At 47.9% G+C, this 27,561-nt stretch overlaps 1 protein-coding gene across 1 annotated transcript in view; it reads left to right on the plus strand.

The window, feature by feature from the left end:
* The window catches only part of CEMIP (cell migration inducing hyaluronidase 1), a 908,751-nt gene that overhangs the window by 855,747 nt on the left and 25,443 nt on the right, over window positions 1-27,561 (plus strand). The window contains exon 27 of the mRNA XM_085644720.1: window positions 8,870-9,027. Coding sequence (XP_085500846.1) covers window positions 8,870-9,027 — 158 coding nt within the window. The remainder of the gene's footprint in view (window positions 1-8,869; window positions 9,028-27,561) is intronic.

The following is a 27,561-nucleotide window of genomic DNA, read 5'->3' on the forward strand; positions in this document are numbered from 1 at the left end:
TGCTCTCGTGTGAGGCAAAACTCGAGTCAGCAGTTCGTTTAAGCAATAACATGTGAACGCAGTGTCGTGTGCAAAAGCAGCAAGATGGCTTTCTAACTTCTAACGTGGTTATGCTAACTTAACAATGTATGTACGTATTAAGGGAGTCCTTACTACAAGGGCAAACCAAACTACCAAGCCAATTCTTATACTGGGAAGGAAACAAGCTTCTGGGGACCGGTTTCTGGCATCACAGCCTTCGTCAGCCCGGCTTGCCTGAATCCTGATGGTGCAATGAGCAAGGGACTCACGTCTGAGCATACCCTCCCACACTGAGTGTGGATAAAATCGATTTGGGAAAAAAAAACGGTGATGGATTAAAACCATGATCTCTTGACTTGGTAAGAGTATTCTGCATCATTCAGAAACTCTGTCCATCACCACCCCCTTTTTCCCAAATCGATTTGCACCATCAGGATTCAGGCAAGCCGGGCCGACGAAGGCTGTGATGCCAGAAACCGGTCCCCGGAAGCTTGTTTCCTTCCCAGTATAAGAATTGGCTTGGTAGTTTGGTTTGCCCTGTTCCCATCATGCACTGGGACAGGTACAGACTAATTTGCATGTAGCCAGGTTCTGAGCTGGGATGGTGCAGTGAGCTAAAAAACGGTGATGGATTAAAACCATGATCTCTTGACTTGGTAAGAGTATTCTGCATCATTCAGAAACTCTGTCCATCACCACCCCCTTTTTCCCAAATCGATTTTATCCACACTCAGTGTGGGAGGGTATGCTCAGACGTGAGTCCCTTGCTCATTGCACCATCAGGATTCAGGCAAGCCGGGCCGACGAAGGCTGTGATGCCAGAAACCGGTCCCCGGAAGCTTGTTTCCTTCCCAGTATAAGAACTGGCTTGGTAGTTTGGTTTGCCCTGTTCCCATCATGCACTGGGACAGGTACAGACTAATTTGCATGTAGCCAGGTTCTGAGCTGGGATGGTGCAGTGAGCTAAAAAACGGTGATGGATTAAAACCATGATCTCTTGACTTGGTAAGAGTATTCTGCATCATTCAGAAACTCTGTCCATCACCACCCCCTTTTTCCCAAATCGATTTTATCCACACTCAGTGTGGGAGGGTATGCTCAGACGTGAGTCCCTTGCTCATTGCACCATCAGGATTCAGGCAAGCTGGGCCGACGAAGGCTGTGATGCCAGAAACCGGTCCCCAGAAGCTTGTTTCCTTCCCAGTATAAGAATTGGCTTGGTAGTTTGGTTTGCCCTGTTCCCATCATGCACTGGGACAGGTACAGACTAATTTGCATGTAGCCAGGTTCTGAGCTGGGATGGTGCAGTGAGCTAAACAACGGTGATGGATTAAAACCATGATCTCTTGACTTGGTAAGAGTATTCTGCATCATTCAGAAACTCTGTCCATCACCACCCCCTTTTTCCCAAATCGATTTTATCCACACTCAGTGTGGGAGGGTATGCTCAGACGTGAGTCCCTTGCTCATTGCACCATCAGGATTCAGGCAAGCCGGGCCGACGAAGGCTGTGATGCCAGAAACCGGTCCCCGGAAGCTTGTTTCCTTCCCAGTATAAGAATTGGCTTGGTAGTTTGGTTTGCACTGTTCCCATCATGCACTGGGACAGGTACAGACTAATTTGCATGTAGCCAGGTTCTGAGCTGGGATGGTGCAGTGAGCTAAAAAACGGTGATGGATTAAAACCATGATCTCTTGACTTGGTAAGAGTATTCTGCATCATTCAGAAACTCTGTCCATCACCACCCCCTTTTTCCCAAATCGGTCGGCAAAAAGGGACCACCCCGTTCTTCTTCCACAAATCGCCCACCGATTAAATACCTATTAAGTCCCACTTGTCAAACCCGGGGCAGGAGACGGGCCCACTGAGCCACTCCGGCCCCCAGAGGGGTGTAACATGGGTGCCACCCTAACTTTTTATTAAGCATGTACCAGATTTCTATTGTGTGGGCAGTAGTGCCAGTTAAGTGCTGGAACCTGGGGCTTGTGTACAAAGCCTTGCGGTATCCACCATTCGCCAGATGTCCGTCCGGTGACTTGGATCAGTATGAGGGCTGTGGACCCATCGGTTTAGTATTGTTAGCTGGGACGCTCAATAGTACAGTTTGAGGTCTGGCAGGGCGACCCCCCCATCATACCATGCCCTGGTCAGCTTCTGCAGTGCGACACAAGGTGACCTCCCATCCCATAACAACACCCCCACTGCATTCTAGATACTTGAGAAATAGCAGTCCGGAACCCTGAAAGGGGTGTTCTGCAAGGCATATAGAAACCAAAGCAACGCTAGCATTTTGAACAGTGCTGCCCTGCCAAGGAGAATCAGGGGGACGGTCCACCAATGCCGGACGTCTGCCTGAAGGCGCGTCAGGGGCCCTTGCAAGTTGGCATCATAAAATAGAGATGGGTTTAAGGTCACATAAATCCCCAGATGCCAGAAACCCTTTGTTGCCACCGGGACCTCTCACCCCCTGGTAAGCTTTGGTTTTGGCCCTTGGATTACAAACAGTGTTGATTTAGTCCAGTTAATGGTATATCCTGAATGGTTACCAAATATACAAAATATGTGAAGGATACGGTGGTTTGAGGCCGTTGGAGCCGCAAGATATATTAGTATATCATCCACGTAGAAAGATATTCTGTCCTCATGACGTTCTGTCCATTTTAAACCCCGGAGTAGGGGGTCCCCCCTGACCTACACTGCTAGAGGTTCCAGAACCAAAGCAAAAATAAGCGGCAACAGGGGACAACCTTGATGGGTGCCTCTACCTAATTGAAATCGCTGGGACGTGTGACAGTTAACTACAATTTGTCCTCTGGGGTTGGTGAAGAGGAGTGTTATCCATTTCATATACTTGGGTCCGATACCCATGCGCTCCAACACCGCAAACAGGAAGGGCCATTCGATAATATTGAATACCATTTTGGCATCGAGCGAGAGTAGGGCTGCGTCTTCCCATATTGTATCCGCTCTGCCCAGCACTCTATGCATGCGGCGAAGATTAAGGGCCATGTTTCGGCCCGGCATGAAGCCTGATTGATCGGGGTGTACTAGTTTTTGGAATATGGGGATAAGTCTATTCAACAGTAATTTGGCAAGAATTTTTGCCTCTGCTGTAAGCAGTGAAATGGGGCGGTATGAGCCGCACTCCTCAGTGGGTTTGTCCTGTTTGCGAATGACCACTATTGATGCCAGTCTACTCTCGTCTGTGAGGGCACCTTTTTGATAACTATCCAAATACATGCCGTGGAGGTAGGGCGTCACCCTAGTGGCTGTTACTTTAAAGAACTCAATAGGGAACCCATTGGGTCCCATGGCTTTGCCCGAGCGTATATTCCAGATTGCCGCCTGCAGCTCGTCTTCAGTTATATCCCCCTCCAAGGTTTCACTCTCCTCAGGGGAGAGTACGGCGACTGGGATTGTAGCTAGGGGTTTTGGGAATCCTGAGCCTGAGATGTGGTGGTGGGTGCGTAAATGGATTCAAAGTGGATAGCAAATGCCTCTGCAATGTCTTTGGCGTCAGTCAACTCTTCCCCTAGCGTCCCCCTCAGACAGTGGACCCAGCGGCTTGCCTGATCTCTTTTCTCCAGCCAAGCTAACAGTTTTCCTGTCCTCTCCCCGTGTTCATATATTTTATGGTAAATGTTTTTCTGTCTGGATCTAGCATCCTCTGTCAGTAGTTGTTCATAGTCCTGCTTTTTAGCGTCTAGAGTCTGTTTAATGGAGACGTCGTGGTGTAATTTAGTTTCTGTTCAGTTTCCAGAATTTCTCCCTCTAGTGTCTCGAAGTGTCTCGATAGCTCCTTTTTGTGCCCCACCATCAGGACTAAAGCTCTACCTTTTATAACAGCTCCAAACATGCCCCTGAGAGATTGTGCTGAGTCCACCGACTCAACATTTTCCCCAAACTACAGGTTAACGTCCTTTAGCAACTCTGTTTAGATATGTGGGATTTATAATGCTCGTGGGCAAATAGTGAGGGTTGTGGGCACGGGCTGGGAGTCCACCCTCATCCGGGCCAGAACTGGTGAGTGGTCGGAAATACCCCTTGCCAGACACTTGGCATCAGCAAATCCCAGAACATCCATCATGTGTGTGAATAGGTAGTCAATGCGTGACTGGATGTTGTGCGCTCCCGAAAGAAAGGTGTAGTGTTGCATTGTCGGGTTAAATTGTCTCCAGATATCGACCAGCCCAAGGACCGAGAGGAAGTCTGCCAGTCTGCACCCCTTGTGGGGGTCTAGTCTGGGGGGCTGTGTATCCATCAAACCATCCAGTGTTAGATTAAAGTCACCTCCAAGTACCAGGGTATTTACCGGGAGGTCCAGGATTAAATTGCTCAGGTCCCCTAGTGTGAACTGTTGTAGTGTGGGGGGAGCATATATGGAAATCACACTTATGGGTTTCCCTTCCCATATACCTGTGGCGGCTGCAAATCTACCCTGAGCATCTACCCATGTGTTACGAACCATGTACGGGCAGGACTTATGAATAAGGATACATGTCCTCCAGGAACCGGAAATGAACCCTACATGACCTATGAGTTGATATCCCCACCGGTTTAGGGCAGTGCAGGTGTTGCCGACTAGATGGGTCTCCTGCAGGAAGACTATCTCGGGTGCCCTGACGTTTTAGATACTGGAGAACGATTCCTCATTTGAGTTTGTCCCCCAGTCCATTGACATTCCATGTGAGGAATTGTAGCCCCCTTCAACTATTGCTATTCATAGGGGTATGTCTATGTAACGTCTATAAAAATGTCTTGGTGCGCTCATGTGATTTCCGTTTTAACTGTGGAGTTCCTTACGAGGAGACTGCCCACTGCCCCATGTGAGCTCCCATGTCGTCGATTTTCCTGCTCCTCCCACTGCAATGGCTGAGTTAAAACATAACTTTAATACCCACCCCACCCCAACTGTGTCTAATCTCAAACTCCCCCTCCTTACCTCCCTGCATGGCGGATCTAGAACCACCCGGCTCCCCAACAGTGCAGAGTGCCTGTCGCCCACCCCTAAACTTCGCGGGTTGTGGTTCGAACCCCTTCCCAGCAGCCGTCTCGCTTTGCCTGTGGGTCTGGGGCTGTCTTTCCCCCTGCCTTCCAACAGTTCACCAGCCATCCTCCCAAGCCTCCTCTGGGCTAGTGAAGAACCAGGCCTTATCTTCGGCTTCAACTCGCAGCTTGGCCGGGAACAACAATGAATACTTAACGCCTTTGTCCCGGAGGGCCTTTTTAACTTCGATGAAGCTTCAGCGCTTTTGTTATACTTTCAACGTGAAGTCAGTGAAAAAGGTGACTTTACTGTTTTCAAACTTGATGTCTGGGGATTTACGTGCCGCCTGGAGAATGACATCTCTGTCCCGAAAATTGAACATTCTTGCCAGAATGGGCCGAGGGGTGCTCCCGGCCTCGGTTTTCCCCCCCGGCACCCTGTGTTCTCTTTCTATGGAAATGTAGCTTGAGAGGCACGCAGCCTTAACATGATTCATGACCAGATCTTCCATGAAGAGATCAGCTGCAGGGCCCTCTGCTTTCTCCGGCACTCTTAGGATGCGAACGTTGTTGCGCCTGGCCCTCCCTTTATAGTCCTCAAGCCAATCTTCCAGTCTCTCAGTTGTTAGTTTTAGCTCACTTGCTTTTTAAGAGAAGTTATATCTGACACTAGCGCCTTGGTGGTGGTCTCCACCTCTTTGATTTTGGCGTTCGAGTTGCGAATGTCCGCCCTGATTAGGGCCACCTCAGAGGAGACCGAATCAGTCCTGGCTTCTAGTGAGGTGTGCACCGTCGTGATTGTCATCATGATGTCCTGCAGCGTCAGTTCTTCTTGCTTTTCCTCTCGTAACGATGGTCTGTCTTCGTTTTGAGCTTCTTTAGAGATTTTTGCTTGGTCACCGGTTCCTTGCTGTTACGCATATTTATCTAACTTTGTTAGCAGCGAGGCGCAGCCGCCCTTTCCTCCTACCATTGCTTTGTTCCTCAGCTCTTCCCGGGGAAACCTAGGGGGCCTGGAGTCCACCAGTTACTCTCCGCCGCCTGCACGGCCGGAATGGTAGGGCCCTACTTGGCCTGTCAGCTTTCACTGGCTCGCTCCCTCCCTCCACCCAGGCGCGCTTCCTCACTCCTGTAGCTGCAGCTGTACCTCCTGTGTCAGGGCCCACGTTGGCTCCTGCATGGGGACTGATCTCTATGGCCCGGGATAGAAGGCTCAGTTCTCTCTCCGTGACCTCCGCAGCTGGGCTTAGTCATGCGCCTCTTCCCAGCTGGCCCTACACGCACTCTTATGCTGCGGGACTCGCGGCGGCGCCGGAGGGCTCCCGACTCGATCGGTGCCGGTCAATGCGCCCGATCTGATTCCTGCTCGATCTTGTACCAGTTGGGCCCTGTCATCCGACACCAGCGCTGTCCCTCTGCACCCGGCCCCAAGAGCACCAGGTAGGTCGTATCTTCTCGGTGCGGTGCAGTGGCGCGTTCTTGAGAGGGCTCAGCCGGTGAGCGAGTCCATCTGTTTCCTTCTCTGTGCGGAGCTGCTTAAGCGTTTCCATGTCCGGGGCCCGTCCCCTGTGAGCCGGACCATTTTTGTTTCTTTGCGGCCGCAAGCGTCGTGCCACTAACGGGCTACTCGCGACTGGCCAAGTGCAGGGGCCCACCCAGAACCACGCAGTGGCCTGACTCAGCGATTTCTGGGCTGCAAAGGCTAATTTTTTCCTCGCCCTGGCTGGACCCAGATGTACTCTGGTGCAGCAGGCTGCTAAATCTGAGCTCTCTGTAGCAGATTATCCTTTGGATGGTTCACGGTGCCAGGTTCGGGTGCTGGAGCCATGCTAGTGTGCGGCCATCTTGCTCAGCAGTTGGCCATGCCCCCCTGGACTCTTTTTTTGCTGCCAGGAAAGTTGATGCTTGTGTCTCTAGGTTCCAGTCCACGACCAGAGCGGTTGGGCTGTCTCTCCCTGTTCCGGTTGATAACAGTCTTTTTCGACGAGGGCCTGACTGGTTTGGACTGGACCATAATGACTTCTCTATGGCCTACTTCAAATGGTTCCCCAGTATGTTCTGGCTCCGGAATGACACACTAGTTGATTCCGTCTTCTTTATTAGAGCTGCAGTTCCATATGCCTCCACGGGGATGGGGATTATGGGTACACACCAAGGGCCACCATAGATGAGTTTCGCCAGTCTTTGCTCTGGGAGATCACCACACCCGGCTGTCCAAAACTCTTGCAGCACTGTCACCTGGGCACAAGCAGCATCTGTGACCCCTCCTTTCCTCTTAGTGAAGCCCACCTGCTCACAGTTCAGTGTGCAGCCGGCCCTCTCATCTGTCTTTCCTGGCGGCCCCTGTAGCACGGTGGACCCCAGTCCCGGACCCTCTGTGTGGTGGGGGTATTGAGGATTCAGGGGTGTTAGAATGATATTCCCATGCGCTGTGTTGCCAGAGTTCAGCAATTAGGATGCGTCTCCATGCTGCACCAGCCATACCCTGATTAGTCTCATTCATGCAGGTTCTTTTTCAGCCCGTTCCGTCCCTTTGCCACTGTTTTTGTTGCTGCCTTTCTCTTGCTTTTTCTAGGTCAAAGTCCAATGAGTACCTGTCCCCAAAAAATGTGCGCCCGTGGGATCCACCAGTACCCATCTCAAATTAAGTACTGGCTCTGGACAGTGCTGTAGCAGCTTATATATCCAAAAAAAGAGACATTCTTAAGACTAAGTTCATCTTTGCAATTGAGGCACTTCAGTAGACCAGAATTTTCCCCTTAGGGTATCTTCTGACACATCTTTTTCAGGATGTCTGAAAATTCTGGTTATTCCTATGGTTATCTCTTTTTACATGGTATTTTAAGATACCTTGTGCCCTAACTAGATGAGTAAGAGGCCAAAGGACCTTGCTATGTTTAGCTCACTGGCGGCCTAAAGCGGTCCTCCAGTAAGGAGCCAAGCCAATGGTTATTCTCCAGTACTGCTATCAAAGTCTGACTATATAAAAAATAGTACAAGGGGCTGTACTTGAAGCTTTGTTCATCCAGGCTATTGCAATGATACACCTCTTCCACACTTCCTGCCACTCTCTATCATGCACACTGGAATGCACACAAATCAACTTACTGTAGAGATAATTGTCTGTGGAACAGAATGAGAGAGGCATATCATGAATGAAGGAAACCACACACACACACACACACATACATGAGCACACACACCCTGAAAATGTTTACATCTGCCACCACCCCATCACAAGCATAGCCCCGCCCAACTTCAGAAAAAATAGGTATGCTGAGATAAGGCTGGGAGGCAGGTGGATGTCTCATAGTAACTCAACTGAAGGGGCAGATAGGGATCCTACTTGTGTATATTTCATAATTGAACTATTTATTTAAGTTTGAGAATGTAGTCATCACTAAAAGGTTGACATTCCACAAATATATGACTCTATTCACTGGAATGGAAGACCGTGGCTCTCCAAAGCAGGTCCAGGGGATCTAGATCTATTGGATTTCCAGAATAGCCACAAAACATTAATGTGCTTAGAATGAATTAAAATCGTTTACATTGGTGGAAGGTATCCAAAAAATCTCATAAGGATCAGGCCCTGCTAGACCTACATAGATGTCAATTACAGGTAGGCTTTTTTCAGTTTGCTCTGCTAGACATTCACCAAGATCCTCTGGCAATAAATAAGCGACTTCATGTGGGAAAAGAGGTAAAACTTGTAATGTCACTGGACATCAGAGGTGAGTGCTGGGATTCTTCTTAGTGATTTGGACTTCCAGGCCTTAGACATTGACATGCGTTGCACACACAGACATAACGATAATTCCTTTGAGGCAATTAAACCCTCGTTTCTTTTCCTTGGTGCAGGTCGATGGTAAGAAGTTTTTCATTGCAGAAGATGGTATAAAAGTGGTTGTGATCGATGGAAGTCGAGGAAAAGTGGTGGAAAGTGTCACCTTCAAAAACTCCATACTTCAAGGAATCCCAGCCCAGATCCACAACTACGTAGCACAGATCAAAGACAAGTAAGTGTGTGGCTCACAGGAATTCTAATATAGTCAGCTATTCCTTCTGAGTCTTTCAATATAAAAATGTTACATTTTGAGAGGAATCATAAATGTTTTCACAGAGAGAACAATTGCTTAAAAGACAACTCACAATCAAGAATTTCAGAAGTATTATTGAGTAGTTGAGGAAAATAATGCCTTAAACATAAGGTGATCCAAATAAAAGTGAAACGGCATAGTGCATGTGAGTTGTGAATGAGTGGATAACAGCGAAATAGAAAAACTCTGAATATAACAGTTCTTGGCTCAGCTGTTCATAGTTAGTTAGGGCAAGTTTATAACTGAGTATAAACACACATTCTCCAACAATCATTTAAGTTACAGTCCCAAAGCTAAAAGTTGTCAATGTTTCAACCCCAAAATTGCTTTAATCCCGGTGTCTTCATCGGGACAGACTGGAGGCACCCTAAAAGATAGAATCACTATCAAAATATTATGAAATATAGGTATAGAGAAGGGCTCAAATATAATTCTCACCTCTGTACGCCAGGAATGTATTCCATCTGGAGTATAAAAAGTAACAAAAGAAGTGGCGAAAAAGGACTATAGTGGAGTGATAAAAAAAACTGTAAATACATATTCTTGTACCGCTAATTATAGCGCTTGCTAGAAGGGTTAGGGTTGCGAAGCAACTCACTTCTGTTTGCGTGAAAAAAACATTTGATATACGGGCATGAATATCAAAGAGAACACAGAAGCAATAAATATGGCAAAACATGAAGATGGGTTCACCCTGTAATATACCCCAAGGCTAAAGAATGCTCATGGTTCTGAAAAGATTAGAAAACAAATTTAAGCCTCAACAGAAATAATATAGGGCCAAAATGCCCTCATGTGGTGAAACAACAAACTTAGCAAACACTCATACAGCGTCGTCGTGTGCAAATTTGCAAAGCAAATTAATTGCGGAAGCCCCACAGCTGCTCAAGCATTCACGCCATGGTTCAGCACTGTAGAGCAACTATAAAAAAATCTTCTAAAATAACTATTCAAGAAGGAAAAATTCAAAGAGTAATTAAGAATTAACAACATTTGGATGCAAGTCACAATATTAGAACTTGATGAGATACAACATTAAAAAAAGACTAGTAAGTAGCAACAGTCGAAAAAGGGACTGTCATTGGCAAAAAGGCCCATTTTGAATCTTTAAAATACTTGTCTTGATTGGCGAAATGGACATGGACATACATTGGTAAAATCTTGCATTATTGAATGTGACCCAAATCTAGAGGTTGGAGAAAATGAGTGGCCAGTTCAGAAGAACTACAATGTTGAAAAACGGCCATCTGCTGGGTCACGAAAAAGCCTAGGAGACTAGCAATAATGTAAAGGAATCATAAAAATATGACTTCAAAACAGGGAGAAAAATAGTCATGGGTGATATACAAAGTCAAAACAAGAAAAAGATACGCTAGAGTTCAAGACTAACGTGTGCATTTTAAACAAGCATCAACAACATGGTCAAAAAAGTCAGCATACACATATATGTACAAACCAACTTATGTATCTAACAAATATTCGTATATAAAGTCAAGTCAAACAAACTTTATTTGGCCAAATTTGACCATAAAAGCACAAGTACACAAACCATGAATAAAAAGACTAAAAAACACAATTCTTCATTAACAATAAGTCTAAAAAGTCATATAAAATGATCTTATATTGGTCTTCAGGGCCCTCATTATATGATTTGCCTCAACAAGGTTTAACTATTATAACTTCATACGCCTTGTTAAAGTGCATTTCTATACAGTATTATCACATGCCTGCTAAAAACCCAGTTGTTCTACTACCCATTCTTTGAATGATCACATTTATTCCTATGCCGTAAGGCCCCTGCTAAAAAGCTTGCCACCCCACAACACATCCGAGGTGAAGACAGCATTTGCAAGTATGCCAAAGCAGGCCTCACTTGTGCAAAATTGCAATGTTTTAAAAGTGGTAAAATATATCTACTCCGAAGATCATTATAAAATCCACAAAAAAAACATGAAATGTAAAAGATCTTAATCCGAGAAATCTTCACAGGTGCAAAGCTTTTAAGTCCGTGGCTTGTTGAAGCCCATTGGAAACGTAAGGCACCAATGAATACAGGTGTCAAAAAAACAGTGTACAACTAGATCACCTGACTGTACAGACACATATGTGGTAGTGCCAACCATTAGGAGTGTTTGTGAGTATGTGCCAGCAGTTTCTATATTCATTTAGTCCTTTCTCAGTTAATCTCTTGATGTCCATTCTCTTGATGTCAATCTCTTGTTCGCATTCCTGGAAAACTACAGAAATGTTTCTGCCTCGTCATTGTGGCACAACTCGCTTCATCATTGTATATCATCCAGACAATGCCTTTGTTCTTTAAAATGATCAATCGAAGGTGCTCCAACAGTATCACATTTGATCCTGTTGCAATGCTGTAAAATTCATGCCTTCAACTTCTAAGAATTCTGTCCAATATGTATGAGATCACATGGGCACCATACTGTGTAAATGGCATTTGAAGAGTTACAATTAGTGAATTCTTTCAATGGATATTTCTTTTTGCCATGCTCAGACTTTATTCTCAATCCAAAAGTTACAGGTTTTACAACTCTCAGATGTAAAATACCCCAGAATAGATGGAAGTCCCTATCATGAAAGGATGGTTTGTGATATTGGTACATGTAGCGTTGATCTTTTCACAAAGTCACAAATGTTTTTACCCCTTATAAAAGCAAAAGGGGGTGTCCTTGAAATGTATGTGTCACCCTTAACACGGTGCCAACGAGAATTCTGAGTTCTCTTAACCTGATTGCTTTCTGTACAAAAAGTTGTTACTCACACCATCCGACTTCATTCTGGGTTCAAACCCTAAGTGTTAATAGGTGTTCACAAGGAAATTACCAAACCCCTTTCCTTGTTTTTTCTGAAGTTTTAAAGGATAACCACATTTGCAAAGTCTCAAAACGAGAATGTTCAAATCATTAAATACATCTTCTTTCCATATTCAATCTCTCCAAAAACAGAGTAATTCCCCAAAGGGTAGATTTTACCTCAAACTACATGGATGATGACTGGAATATTGAATTAGGGTGATGTTTTCCATCAGTTTGCGGAAAAGTGTATTGTACAATTTGTTATATTCACTTTTTATAGTTAGGTCAAGGAAATGTATTTCAGATGAGTTGTGGTACAAAGTAAAAATATCACCAGACCTATAATTCAACAAGGAGTGGAAGAATTTCAGGGAGGACTGGTCACCGGTCTTAATCAAAAAGACATAATTATGCACCTGCATAAATAAGGGGCGGCTTCTCTATGTGGGCGGAGGAGCATCGCCCCACTGCTTTCTCGCAGTGCGAGAAGCAGAAACATAAAATGATATTATAAATACCATTTTATGTTTCTGTTTCTTGCATTGCGAGAAAGCAGAAGGGTTTGGTTGTTCGGGTCTGCTCGAGGGCAAGGGAGTAGTGGCTAGGCCAATGCTGCGGGCAATGAATGTTTGGTCGCCCTCTGGAGCCGACCAAACCAGTCATGCGCACTCTCCATTTTCTCCATATAGCCTACATGGAGAAAATGGCCTCCCCATTGACGGCTGTGCAGTCGCCATCCCAACCAATCACAACAAGGCCTTTGCCGCGTTGTGATTGGCTTAGGGGAGTAGAGGGGAGAGAGGCTGCCTGCTTCCTGTTCCTGCACAGGCAGGAAAGCAGGAGCCATGCCGCCTGTGACTGGCAGGAATTTGTTATGTTCAGTGTGAAAGGGTTCATCTCACTGTCTATGTGTAGATGTTCAAAATTTTCTATGTATATGTTTTAAAAATCTTGAGTGAACCCACCCCCTTAGCTACTTCCTTCAACTGGTAATAGAAATCATTCTAGATTTTGTAAAATATTCAAGTGTAGGATATTTCCGAAAGAGAGACAATGAAATTCAAGGGTACCAGCACAATGTAAGAGTATCTCTCTGATAACTCATGCAGGAAACTATGGTGTAGCATGACACTCTTCTTAAATAATCATCGGCACCACACAGCAGGGTATGAAGTGCTATATAAATGCTACAGCACAATGTAATACAATGTAATCCTTCTGTGATAAACAGTGTAGAGAAATTAAGCTCCTTAAATTACACATTTCATACTTCAGAGGCAGTGTGTATAGATCTGCCTTCCCTAGCAATTCTGTCTGGGCCTCAGCCCTCTGTGACAGAGTGCTCCAGGCTCACCCTTCTGTGACTGTGTGCAAGGCCTAACGTTCATGACAGACTGTGTAAAGCTAAGTATATCTCGCCCTCATAATACACAGGAGGGGCTCAGCTTCCATGTCAGAAGGCATAATGCTCAACCTCATGAGATGATGTCCAGAGATTACCTTCTATATCAGAATGTGCAGAGGTCAGTGCCGTGTGAGACATTGTCACTGCTTTCCATGACGGACTGAGACCCATGACAGAGAGTTTGCAGGGATAAGACTACATATCACATTGTTCAGGGAGTTGTGTCCTGTGAGAGTCTATGCAGGGCTCAGGCTCGAGTGACAGGGGGCAGGGCTCAGCTCCCACGGTAGGCACAATAGTGTTCAGCCTCCTGTGACAAAGTACAGAGTTGAGCTGTTTGTGTCAGTGTGCAGGGTCCACCTTATGTCTCAGTCTCGTGATGAAGTGTCTGGCCCTGGCTTTAAGAGCAGTGCATAGACTTAATTACAAACTTCCACAAGGTTCAAGCACTTATGTGAGGGTGCAAGGCTCACTGTACATCTGAAGGCTTTGGCTTCTGTGACAGGCTACCAGAACAAGGTGTGCAGTGCCTGGATTCCTGCCACGTGGTATGCACATGATTGATTCGTGTTGTCAGTGTTTGGGGTTCTGTTTCTTGTACCAGGGTGTGCAAGGTTTGAACTCCTGTGTCAGGGTGTGGATGTTGAGGTCATGTTTGAGAACATGTGTGATCTGGCATCCTCTGGCACACGGTGCCCCTTTGCCAGGGTGCATGGGCATCCTGGTCAGCTGCCGGCTATTAACAGCCTTTCATTGTATGGACGGCTCCCCTTTTGTGCTACAGCATCAACACTGAAACCTTTTCAGCCAGAACGTTCATCTCCTGAAGAGGCCAAGAGGAGCACTCCAAGAGGCCTGTCCTTTTGGGGGCAGGCCTCTTGGAGTGCTGCATCTTTGATGCACTCTTAGCTCTGCCACTTGTGCTGGACTGTACAGGACATGCCCTCTGTACAAGGCTGTAAGGTTAAGGCCTCTTTTGTCTAGCTATGCACCCCTCCCCCAGTACTAGGTAATGCTCTGGTTACTTACCCATAAACTTAATTACTTCAGGTTCAGGTCTTCCACGTCACAGTCCTTACCGGGTGAGACTTTTCAGTCTCTTGCAGAAAGTAGGCAAAGCAAACCGAAACCCTACCACCAATATGTCCCACTTTCCCTTTCTGTATCATATAAATAGAAGTCAGCATAGACTCTTTCTGTCCATAACAAGCATAGATACACTCAAATGACCCACTCATATGACCCAAAAACCCTCTTATTGTCTCTCTCTACAAGGAAGGGAGGGAGGAACCCAGGTCTGTGACGAGGAAGACATGAATCTGGATAATGTGTACTAAATGTGTGAGGAGAAGACCAGGTGCCTGCCACACACATATCCTTGCTGTTCTTGATATATAAACAGATAAAGTTCTGTGTAGATCGAGAGAATGCAAGTCCCTTTACTCCGGAGAAGATTGAATTGGATAACAGGCAAGAAGAACCATGCCCTGGGAAGCATGAAAATCCACAGCCACCTTCGGAACAAAAGAGGGCTTTAATCTCATTGCAAACCTTCTCTGCAAAAAAATGAAGAAAAGAGTCGAATGACAGCAGTGACCCTAATTCAACAATTCCATGCCCTAAACCATTTTGCAGTACAAACAAAACCTTGTAAGACAACAATTTAAGTTCCATTGACTACAGCGGCTCAAAGGGAGGACCCTGTAGTTCCCTAAGAGCCAGGGGGTGATCCCAAGAGGGAACCGGAGAATGAATCACAGGATGTTTAAGAGAGTACTCTTTCAATTATTTGGTTACTAAAGGTTAAGTTCTGATTTCCTGAACACCCTGATGGCAGCCCATTGACTCCTCAGTGTTGATACTGGCAAACCCAAAGTAAATCCCTCCTGAATAAAATCCCGATCATTCATTGTCTGACTCTTCGAAGGTGACAAAGATTTTAACAGACACCAACCGGAAAAAGACTTCCAATGTCTGGCATAGGCCTAAGAGTTGCTGGAAGTCTGAATTGCTGATTTGCTTCCGCGCCCTCCTTAAAACAACCTAGGATCTGAAAATGTATCCACTCAAGCTCTAAGCTGTCAGATGCAACCTCTCTAGGAATGGTTTATTAAGGTCTGGAGATAGCAACAGAGAGGGAACCAGAGGAAAAACCCACGGGGGAGCCCCCGATAGCTGCAGCAAAAGGAGGAAACAAGTCCGACTCTGTCAATTCGGAATCTCTAAAATAGCCTGAACCTAATCTGTCAGAATCTTCTGAATTACCCTTGGTATCAATGGAATGGGCAGGAAAGCATTAGTGGTGGGCGATAAACTCCACTCCGCCGGCGGAGTTCGCAGAGTTTTGCCCACTCCGTGTTATGTTTGTAACACAGAGTTTCAGCAAAACTCTGCCAACTGTTGCCTGGCAGAGAATTTCCTTGTGTGCTGTCCACCAACATTAAGTTGGCGAGTGCAAGCTAGACCTTGCGTCCCCTAGCGCGATGTACAGGCGCTGGAAAGCCACCCGGCTAGATTTATCCAATGAGGAGGGCCACGGCAGAAAAAATCTACTTGAGTGGCAGAAAAAAGCAGCACTCTCTAGTGTGCCACGTGGTGCTGTTCGTGCTGATTTTACAGCGCGGAACAAGCTCCTGGTGCTAAAAATCAGCACGAGCAGCACAACATGCTGAATTCTGCCCGCTCGTGGAACTCTGCAGAATCTTGTTGAGTTTTTATGTAGCTCCGTGGAATTGTACAAAGTGAAATTCTGTGAGTTTCACCCACCCCTAGAAACCATAAAGCAGACCCTCCGGCCATTTTTACTGAGAAGGCATCCACTACCCACAGCCTTGGACCCAGGGATATGCTGCAAAAGAAGGGAATTTGGTAATTCTTTGAGGTGTCTAAGAGGTCTAACCATGGAACTGCGAACCTCAGAGTCAAATGATGGAATAACCTGGATGCAGAACCATTGAGACAGAAGATGGGAAGACTCCTCTGCCAACACGTTTTCTCTCTCCAGAAGATATACTGCCTGTAGAGAAAGAAGACGTGGCTCCCCCTACAGACAAATGAGCTGGGTCAGGTCTGATAGGGCCAGGGGACCCGTTCCTCTTTGGTGATGAAGATGGCGCCTTGCCACCTGATTGCCTGTTTGAATCAACATTGGGTGACCTAATGGAGCAAAAATGGAACAAAGCTCGATGAACTGCCTTCAGTACTTTCCAATTCGAGGATCTCTGAACAGGGCTTGGAGACCATCTTCCCTGGACTTGATGGGATTGAGGGGTTGTGTCCCAGCCCCTCACACTGGCATCTGTTGTAATGAGTATGGGAGAGAGAGGAAAAAAGAAAGCACCCTGCTTAGTGAATCTTCCTTCAGCTACTACTACAGGTCTGGTTCAGCTGTCCTAGAATTGGAATCTGAAGTGAGCAATCTTCCCCTCTTCCTTGTCGAAGTTTCCTCCGATGAACTGGATTACTGGCTTGGGATTGGACTTCTCCTGGTTTATCTGATCAGAGTGTGGAAGGATCTCTGGAATTCCTCCTCTAACTTAGAAGAAGAATGAGGAGCAATCAGACCGTTATCAAGGAAGGGAAACAATCTGATATCTTGTGAATGAATATTACCCAGAATCTTTGTAAAAGTTCTCAGTGCTGATGACAGGCCAAATGAAAGGACTTGAAATTGCAAATGTCTTTGTATATACAAAACCGGGGACATTTCTGATAATCTCTTTAAATTGGCATGTGGCTTTGTCAATCCTAGGGTTGCTCCAGTCCAGCCCCTGACTCGAATGGGCTGAGACGGCTTGTGGGTAAACCTGGACCAAATTCCCTTTTGTAACTAAAATCCCTAACTCTCCCAGGAGGTTTGATCGGCGCTAATAATTCTCAATCTTCAGACAATTTATTAATTGTTTGTTTACCTTCTGGCCAAAGAGCATGGAAGCCAGAAAGGGAAGGTGCATAAGTAGATTATTTCGAGCTGCATCTGCCTTGTACACTCTCATCCAAAGAAGCCTCGTTCCTGCAATGGCTTCTCCCGATGAAGCAGCTCCAGCCCTCAAAGCATCTCCAGCCCTCAAAGCATCAAACGGTATGGCAGACAGCAGTCTTGCTTGCTGCTCCATGGTGGAAAGCATCTCTGCTGAATCATTTCCCTGCTAAATGGGTTCCCTCAGACCCTGGGAATCCTTCAGAAGGTATTGGATTACGTAACTAGTGTAAGCACTAGTTCTGAATCCAAAAATGGCAGCTGCATATTCCCTCTTAATGGAATGTCCACTTTTTTTATCCAATGGATCTGCCGCGGAAGCATCCTATGACACCGTCATCCTCTGGGAAGACAATCCGGCCATCGGGGAATCCACTTGCACTAAGGGGGAAAATGCATCTCAAAACTTAACAGTTGGGTGGAAAGAAGGAAAACACTAACTGAATTGTTTCCGTTTAGCCACAGAGATGAGCCCTAAAAGGATCATTAGAAGAAACATTGCAGAACGAGTGATGTAAATGTGCAGATGCACATATAGTGCTTAGCACAGTTCATTCTGTTTCTAAGCACTCCAGATATTAAAATGACCAGCAAAAACTGAAACTGTTGTTTGGCTCTTCCTGTAAAGCTTTGTCTCCCTCTGCTGTCAAAGCAGTGAAATTACAGGCATTTGGAAAAAATACATTGGAAATCATTTTAACCTATTTCCCAATGTGTTAATTCTTTTTTTTCCCTTTTTTTTTGTGTGCATCTTTTATGTAGCGCGAACTCGACCCGAAGGTATTGGAGCGCTGTACATGAGCACCGTATTTACATTACATATTCAGGCACGGGGAGATTAAGTGATTTGCCCAGAATCACAGGATGTGGACGCGATCCCGAGGCTCGAACCCTGGTTTCCTGCACCAAAGTCGGCAGTATAAACTGTTTAAGTTGAATCACTAAAAACGATAACACCTCGGTTTCTCTTTGCGAGTCTCGGCCCCTGGCAGTCCCTGTGACAGGCTAAGTAGGGCACAACCAAGGGTTCAGAGCTTAGCGTGCTGTACCACTACCACGTCACGTGGACGAGCCTCAGGGGCGGCCGGTGATGTTTCAAAGTGGTGATGGGGTGTAAAAGTCATCTTTGACTTTAACAGAATAAGATACGCGAGTGACACCAACTGACCTAAGGGAGTTTCAGGGTGAATGACTTTGTCTCCACTTTCACTAGGAACACAAATGTATACAGATGGGGTTAAATCGGTGTAAACTCGCAACATAACTCTGAAATGGTGGGAAGGCAACTTGTAAGCACTATATTAAACAACTTCATTCAGTAAATAATCGATAACATTTAGCTTTTTGTCAAAATTAATAATGACTTTTTATACATGATGTACTTTAGTTGGGGACCCAGACCCATGTGATCATTTCCTCTCCAATGCTTGGAGACTTCGAGGTATGATAACATATTTCCCACCCCAGGCCCATCTTGGAGGCTTCAGATCCAGCGCCCCTCCTTCTCACAGTTCAGTCATTCTAATGCTTCTGGCTACAAGGTGCATGCATTTTTCATTGTCCTGCTCCTCCGCCCCATTTCTCAACAGCAGTATCTTTTCCATCGTCTTTCAAAGCACCGTTATCATGGTGGCATGCGAAAGTAGGTGAACTCAAAGCATGTTTACTCGTTCTCTTTTTAGGACACACACTAGATAAACGGGTCCTGCAACAAACTTTATTATTTACTTATTTTTTTATTTTATACAGAGGGATATGTATGCACAGTACAATGATTCACAATTATGCATGATGTTTTTAAAAATCTTTGCTAGCTTCGTGCAATAATATTAGCTGCCATTAAAGAGAACACTGTGCAGCAGAGGAAACATGTTGCTACTGAAGAGCACTTGTCTCCCTTCTCCCACTAAAAACTAACCCCGGGCGTAGCACTACGCTTCGCCCACGTAGTGTACGTAGCGCTGCCTGCTTCGCACTTTCCGAAGTAGGCGAAGCAGGGCAGCGCTACGCACACGCCGAGGGCGAAGAGTAGCTGCCTGCCACCCGCCACCCACCTCCCGCCTGCCCTCCTTTTAAATAATATCAGCAATGAAAAATAAATTAAAGTAAAGCGACTTACCTTAAGCGCGGCGTCTCCGGGGCTCCCTCTTTCTCGTTTCTAATTTCTTCTGGCAAATGCGCATGCGCGGACACCCGCGCATGCGCATTTCTTGCGAGAAATGCGCATGCGCGGGCGTCTGCGCATGCGCATTTGTCAGAAGAAATTAGAAACGAAGAAGAGGGAGCCCCGGAGACGCCGCGCTTAAGGTAAGTCTCTTTACTTTAATTTATTTTACATTGCTGATATTATTTAAAAGGAGGGCGGGCGGGAGGTGGGTGGCACGTAGTGGGGCTACGCGAAGCGCGTAGTGTGCGTAGATTTGGGCACACTACGTGCTGCTTCACGTAGCCCCACTACGCCCACTACGCCCACCCTTACTAAAAACCACACACCGGAGCACGCCTTGTGTACTTCTTGTTTGCTGCCTTCCCCGAGTCATGGTAAAACCAGCCCCTTGCCAGTACATGATCTGTTTGTATGTTAAACATTTTAGGGCCTTAAAAACCCCAACTGGGATGGGCCTGGTATGCGCAATGCGTCTCAGACTGCTGACAGGCCACTCAAGTGCTCTTTTAAGCCATTGCACATAAAGGACATGGTCACACAAGTGCTAGAAACGCACGTTTCTAAAGTGTGCACACTGGTGGAGTAAGTGTGCTTGTGAAGACAAAAAAATTGAATCTAGGACAGCTTTATACGTCTTGTTATCGATGTTGTACATGTGGATTTCAAAAGCATTTCTTAAGATACCCATTTCATGCAGTTCTTCGACTCTTGGCATAATTATAATTAATTGCAGCCTCCGGACCTATCTCACTTAAATCTATCTTTCAGACTGAGTACTACAGCTGCAGGCGCCTTACTTGTCTGGAGTGTCGGATGTGTGTTGTGTCCTGCTGGACACAGTCTAGTGTTTGGTCAGCCACTCCCTCGAGGGAGTGGCCCATACACCCACCCCACACCCATCCATCCAACACAGGCGTCACCTGTCAGGTGACCCTGCAAATAAAAGAGCCCAAGTGCACGTGCTCAAGGCCAGTTTGAAGTACTACACTCAAGTGTCTGTATCAATTATTTATAAATAGGGCTCCCGGTTTTATGGTATTTATTTTTTTGCCATTTCTGTCTGTATTTATCCATATTTATTTTTTGGGCATTTTTTCTGTATTTATCCACATTTATTTTTGCCACAAGTAAAAGGCGATGCTATAGCTAGTATTTTTCCACATTTATTTAAATTGACAATGCACACATGCGCTCACTTAAACTAGCAATTTGTTGTGGCTTTAGCAGTGCTTTAAATGGTCCGGTACTGAGTAATTTGAAAAGGAGAGTACATGTGCTTCTCAGTTCTGCTATAAAAACACTTTAAGATAGAGTACAAGCACTTAACAGGAGCAAACATGTGCCAGCGCTTCTGTATTTCCATCTAAAACCAGCTAGAAATCTGCCTTCAAATGTCTATGGTTTTCACACAGAAAGTACGTAAGGTTACCTATATTGGTGGTGGTGTGTTTATGTGTAGATAGACAGACAGATAGATCCCAACCTACACGCCACGTGCCCTGAAAGTTACTATCTCAGTCTAAGGTTCACCGACTTTAAATAGATGCCAGACCACTCTAGGGTGATCCCAGCTAAATTTGGCTTCCAAAATATCTTTCATACAGATTGCAAATTGTACAAAACACAGAGGCCCTGTGACTTTACGGGCTGCAGTTTGCCAAAAGAAACCTGTTTAAGGCTCTATGCCTGTGTCATAAAGCTATCTATCCAACAGGTTCTGTTATTACTGCATGCTGATTGGCGGAGAAAATCTAAACATGAAGCGCAGAACCTGTTTGCGTTTGTGCTTTACTTTTATTACAGCACTCTGACTGGCACACTGCACTTTCTACTGAAGGGTAGAGCGATGTGCATTGTACTGCTTTTATCCGCATGCCCGGTGACACGAAAACAAACACACAAATTACTGAAAGTTCTCCCTATACATTGGTCTTTTACTACTGCAAGCTGGCAGGTACCCAACACAGAACGTGTGGCATGCAGACTAAGTGCCTGGCCATTGCACCGATACCACGGTAGGCTGACTGGTGCAGAACAGTGCACACGTGAGGCGTGCCACTCCGGCAGTGACAGCCACGAGGCCAAACCTAGGCGCTCATATACGAGGCAGACTCTGCCCGTGTCCTCTAATACCAAGGTTGGGAGAGCCGTGGGCGTGACCACTGATTGTAGGTAAAGAGGGGGAGAGAGTTATCAATCTATTCTAAGATAACGGGCTGGCTCAGTTCTAATAGGGCAGTGGTGGTGAATGGTCTTAAGCTATCCAACGCCTCCCCCTTCCAAACCAAGTCCTTTCGTCAACAGCAAATGCCAAGAACACATATTGGCAGGGAATCTGCCAAAGGTTTTGTTCAACAGAATCGTCTCTACAAAATAACGAGAACCTCGTATGCACGCGGGTGCTTGTGCGTTGCACTGGTAATACTGCACACTGTTACACATTCTGAACACGTGGTCTCAGTAAGTGTGTTACCATGTATTGCGCATTTATTACTGACTGCACTGCTACAAATTGTTGAATTTGTGAGTGTAGAACGCATGCTCTTAGGCGCTATAAATACTCGCCGTCAGGAGTGCTTTCGGTCACTGTGCCAGAACGAGGCAAAAATATGACCATTAAAACTGAAATCAAAGGAGAATATGAAAAACACACAAAAAAAGAAAAAAGGTGAATCATGACAGGAGGAGGACATAAGAACAGACGGCATTCCGTCAGAGACTAGTAAAATGTGTGCTCCCTTTAGTCTACAAACAGCCGCAGAAAAGGTGAAGCAGGGCTCACGTGAAACAAAAACTGGTACTGTAGTCAAAAGGGAACCGGGTAAGCCATGTGAGTTTTATAGCGCTTCTAAGCATTTGCGCACTCCCCCATGCATCTTAATAAGTAAAGAAGTCTGCACGCAAACGAGGTAACGTGCAAAAGTTGTGTATAACAGTCCTTTCCGGAAAAAGCTCACACTCTCCCAAAAAGAGTGATTCTACATTGTACAAGTGTTGTGACTGTGCCAGTGCCTCCTTATCTGGGGGTAGAAAGCGCTACATAAACGCAAATTCAACAAAGCACGAATAGAACCCAAACGCATAAACCATAGATGGTACAGCTCAGCAAAACCAGTAATGTAAAGTTCACCAACCTTGAGCCCTGGCAGAATAGACAAGCACCTGCCACACGAAGACCCAGAGGGGCAGCCTCCAACCCCCGGCCCGCAGCATGGTCCCCAGCACGGTTCGTTGTAATCCAGTTGGGTTCAGACCGGTAAGTACCCGACTCAGGGGTAGGACAGAGGTTCCTGAAGTGCTGCTCTTGGGAGCCCCAGGGTCCCACTGGGGGAGCAGAGTGTAGCTGGGTAAAAGGGAAAGATGCGCTGTTGCAGCACTGTGAATTTAAGTGCTTAAAACATGTACTGTATGGGGCCTGGGATAGGGAGTCGGGGTCGTTGGTAGAGACTACAGCATGGGTTGAAAGAACAATAAAGCCTCGTTAACAAGTAAATGGTCTTTGAAAAGACCTGTGAAGTACTCGGTGAGGCTGTGTGTGTGCCCAGGAAGGAATTTCCAGCAGCAGGAAGGGGGCATGGTGAGAACCAGAGGCGCAACTAGAGCCAAATTTCGGAGGGGGGCTAAGAAAAAATTTCGGGGGGGGGGGGGGGCTGAATCTTTTAAGCCATAGGCAGAGTGGAGCTGCAGGGGCTCCTAGAAGGGGTGAAACAACAGCGAGGCCTCATTAACATGCAAATGGTCTTTTAAAGACCTGTGAAGTGCTCGGGTGCGGCTGTGTGCGCGCTGGGAAGCTCTCTCATCCCGGGCTGCCACACACGACGGGGAGGGGGGCTGAAGCCCTTTGAGTCCAATGGGTGTTGCGCGCCTGGTGAGAATCTGGATTCTAGCACGGCAATGCGGCAACATTTTCTAGTATTTTGCTGTTTCTAAATATAAATACAGACAAAGGAAATATAGATTTCAGTCTGCATTTATATGTAAAAATCTGTAAAAACGGGTGTAACCCGGTGTGTTTGCTGCCTACAACTCAGCAATTGTCCGTGGGGTTAGTAGCTCAGCCTAAGACACCACGCATTTGCTGACAGCGTAAGACCCTGTGGAGAGAGGGTGGAACCATCTCCTCGCCGTCAAAGAGAAGAGAGCGTTCGTCTTCCACAGTTCCACGTCTCTGTGGCTGTCTGCCAGCTGAGGGATAAGGAGAAGTTGGCACAGAGAACGGAACGAGTCCGGACTCCCGCGAGGTGAGGCACAGCCCATCAATAAGCCTGGCACAGAGCGGCTGGCACTGGCGTTATCTGACCTTGAAGGTCTGTAGTGTCCTAGCATGGACACGTTCTAGTGTTCCAATCTGTATGTGATCCACTGTACACCCACCCACCACCTACGTCACTGGGTCAGGTGACGAGGACAATAAAAGGGCCGAGTGCACGTGCTCGTGGCCATTACCCACTACCCCAACCATGTGTCCTGCGTCAGTCCTTTACCCAGCATGAGGGCCTAGCGCCCAACATTACACTGGCGACGAGGCGGGTACTCTACCCCGCGTGTGCAGCCCCGATCTGCGCAACGAAGAAAAACAAAAACAAAGGGGGAGAGAGAGCACCCCCCCCCCTGTGGGAAGGCGTGACGCGCCGAGAAGCCTGCGGGGCGAGGCAGAGCTTGCAGCGTCTCCTGTGGCGACCGGGAGCCCACCCCGCACCAATAGAGCCAGCAGCGCCGGAGAGAATACGGCGATTATCGCAGCGGAGCCCACCCGCATCCGCCGTGAGGCTGGGACCCTGCCGAGGAAGTCGGGTGCCCACCCCGACCCCGTCGACCCTGCCGCTGTGCCCTGAAGCGCCCTGAAGGACGGCAAGCCGAGCGGAGCCCACCCGCATCGGCCGCGACTGAGGGACCCCAAATGGGCGGAAGTCTTAGCGGGTGCCCACCCCGCGTAGAAGGAGAAGGTGAGCCGGTGGCGAAAGGGACGGTGACGGGAGTAGCTATCCACTCCTCCGTCCCGTGCAGAGACACTGATGGTGCCCGGAAAGGAGCGGGCAGGCTCCGGCAGCAGCGCCAACCCTTATCACCAGCGATTTTTGAAATGAGCGCGGTGAAGCACGAGGTGCCCCGAGAGATAGGCGGAGCTCACCCGAGTGAAGTACCTGAAGCAACACCCCCGAGTGAAGCGACACCAGTAGCCCCCCCCTCGCGCGGTCCGTGAAGCTTGGAGACCTGCTGCGGGGGCGGGACGAACAGAAAGTCAAAGCGGAGCCCACCCGCAGCGGTACGCGACCGCAGGCAGCCAGCGCCGCCAATAAGTGAACGCAAATACAGGCACTGCTAGCGGGTGCCTACCCCGCATAGTAACAGACATGCTGGTCAACCCTCCCCCCTCCCTGCCGCACGAAGACTGCAGGAAGCTGCCGCGGGCAGGGAGGGCGATCGCAGAAGTAAAGAACGCCCGCCACCAGCCGTCCGGAACATGCCCCCACCTCGCAGGACCCACGGCGGCATGGAAAGTTCCGAATATGCGGGGAAAACCCAGCGTGACAAAGGAGCATGTCTCCCCAACTCGCGCACAGCAGAGTGCTGCTTTGTCCTCTGTGCAGCTTACTGGCCATGCCTGAGCCCCCCTGCCTCTCAATTAACAAAAGTAAAAAGACTTACCTGCTGTCCAGCCCCGTGTCCTGCACTCCACTGCTCTGCTGTGGCTCCAGCCCGTCTGCACTCCACCGAAGCCTGGAAAAGTGAAAGAACAAGGAAGAACAGGTTAGCAGCAGAGAAGGTTGCTGCTGAATGAAGTGAAGAGCATACCCTGCACTGCCATCTAGTGGCCGTAGTGCAGTATTGCACCAGCTGCTGGAAACAGACTAGAAAGGCTAGAGAAGAGGCAGCAAGGCACGTATCGCAAGGTCTGACTGATGAGCGATGGTGAGCACACTGGAACGCGGCTAGGCGACGGTGGCGATACATCACTGAAGAGGTACGGTGCAGGAATGCGCCAGAAGCGCAGGAACGCGACAGAAGCAAGTAATCCGCAGGTAACGGGATACAGCGTCAGGATCCCACAGCGACCAGGAGGAAGAAAGAAAAATGGTGTCAAGCCACATCCACCCCAGCAAGGACTGCGCTGTCGCCGCATCAAGTGGAGCGAACCCTCGAGAGAGCGAACGGACTCAGCGCAGATGTACCCCGGACGCGGAAGGTGCACAGCAGCGCCTACAGGAGAGGAACCCACTGAAGAGGATGGGCGCAGCAAGTATCCGACACTGACGGCTAAGGATGCAGGAGCACACCCAGTGGCGCCAAGAAGCCACCACAACAAGAAACCCCACGGCGCAAGGAGCAACGCGACACTGAAGATGTACCGCGACGGTACGAAGAGAAGCATACACCAGCGCTCGACAATTCAGCAAACACAGGTAGTCACACGACGTGGCGCACCTCGTGAACACAGGTAGTCACACGACGTGACGCACCTCGTGAAGCCGACCAGCCAAATGGTCGCACCACAAAGGCCAAGCCGACCAGCCACATGGTCGCACCACAAAGCCAACCCGCCAGGGGTTGCACAAGGAGGTGACCGACGCACGGGTCAGCGAATCTACGACCAGCCAAATGGTCGCACCACAAAGCCAACCCGCCAGGGGTTGCACAAGGAGGTGACCGACGCACGGGTCAGCGAATCTACGACCAGCCAAATGGTCGCACCACAAAGCCAACCCGCCAGGGGTTGCACAAGGAGGTGACCAACGCACGGGTCAGTGAATCTACGAAACAAAGGTCTGACGTAAGACCGAAGGTATCCTGCCAGTGATCGGCAGCCTGGACCGTCAAGTGGTCCAAGAAGCTCAAGAATAACGAAGAGGACCAAGAGTATGGCCCCACGAACGTCAACAACCAAAGTAACTGGTGAAAAGGAGAAGACGAAGAGAAGGTCACGACCCTAACTCGGAATGCTGAGGAAGATGGAGAGAGTGCCCTCGGACGAGGACAAGACCAGGGGGAACACGTGCAGAGTGCGCGCGCTGCATGGAGAAGCCTGGCCAGACCAAGTGGAGAACAGAAACGGTCCAGAGTAGGTCGTGAAGCGAAGGAAAGAAGATATTGGAGTGGCACGTTTGCCACTACAAGAAAAGAAGGAAGATGACATCGGAGTGGCACGTCTGCCACTAAAAGGAAAAGGGGAAAGAAAGAGATCTGAGTGGCACGGTTGCCACTGCAAGAAGAAGGAGAAGAAGTCAGAGTGACTCGACACCCTCACGGAGAAAAGAATCGAGGAAAGAGAGAGGAGTGTGGCAAGACTACTCACACCCCGACGATAAGGAAGGCGATAAGTGCCAGAACATGGAGAGCAAGTCCTGAGAACACCCGTGGCACGGAGAGAACACCATCTGCTTGATGATGCTTTCAGGACACCTGGGATCTGCAGAGGTGAGCAGGCCGGACCGTTCGGAACATACACCTTTGGGGTCACGTGGACTTGGACAACGCCAGCCGCGGTGACTCAGGGGCAAAGGCCTCAGGGATGCCAGTGAGAGAGAGCATCCCCGCGACGAGAGATGGTCATCAGCCGCCCTTCAGCAAAGGTCCCAGGAGGATGCAGAAATCGCGCGCAAAGACAGGAGCCAACAACTACCCTCCAGGTCTGACTGCGGAATCTGAGGTGAGACTTGTCGTCTCCTTCACACACCCGCACTTATCGGCATGGGAGTAACACGATACAGGACACTCAACCCAGGACAGAGCTGATGAAGAGGGCCTCAGGGATATCCCGTGGCAGGGGAACACCTGCGAGAGAGGCATCGTGGTGAGAGGGGTGTCTTGCAACCGGTCCGTCGTTTGCCAAAACAGAATACACGCCACAGATGAAAATGAGGACAGGACGGAAAGATGAACGGCAACAGCTAGCGGTGAACTACAAGAACTTCAACTGCGTTTGTCGCCATGGAAGTAAAGTGAAGAAAAGACTGTGAGTACAACTTCAAGGCAGAGTCGTCAACAGACTGGATCCATCGAGCACCCATGGCTGGTGCCACAGTAAACTGGTGGTCTCCGCGACAAGAAGAACCTCGTCTGCGACCCCAAGCAGCGGAGGCGTAAGGGA

The sequence above is a fragment of the Triturus cristatus genome, chromosome 3_1 (genome assembly GCF_964204655.1).
Source record: "Triturus cristatus chromosome 3_1, aTriCri1.1, whole genome shotgun sequence".
Classification (NCBI taxonomy): domain Eukaryota; kingdom Metazoa; phylum Chordata; class Amphibia; order Caudata; family Salamandridae; genus Triturus; species Triturus cristatus.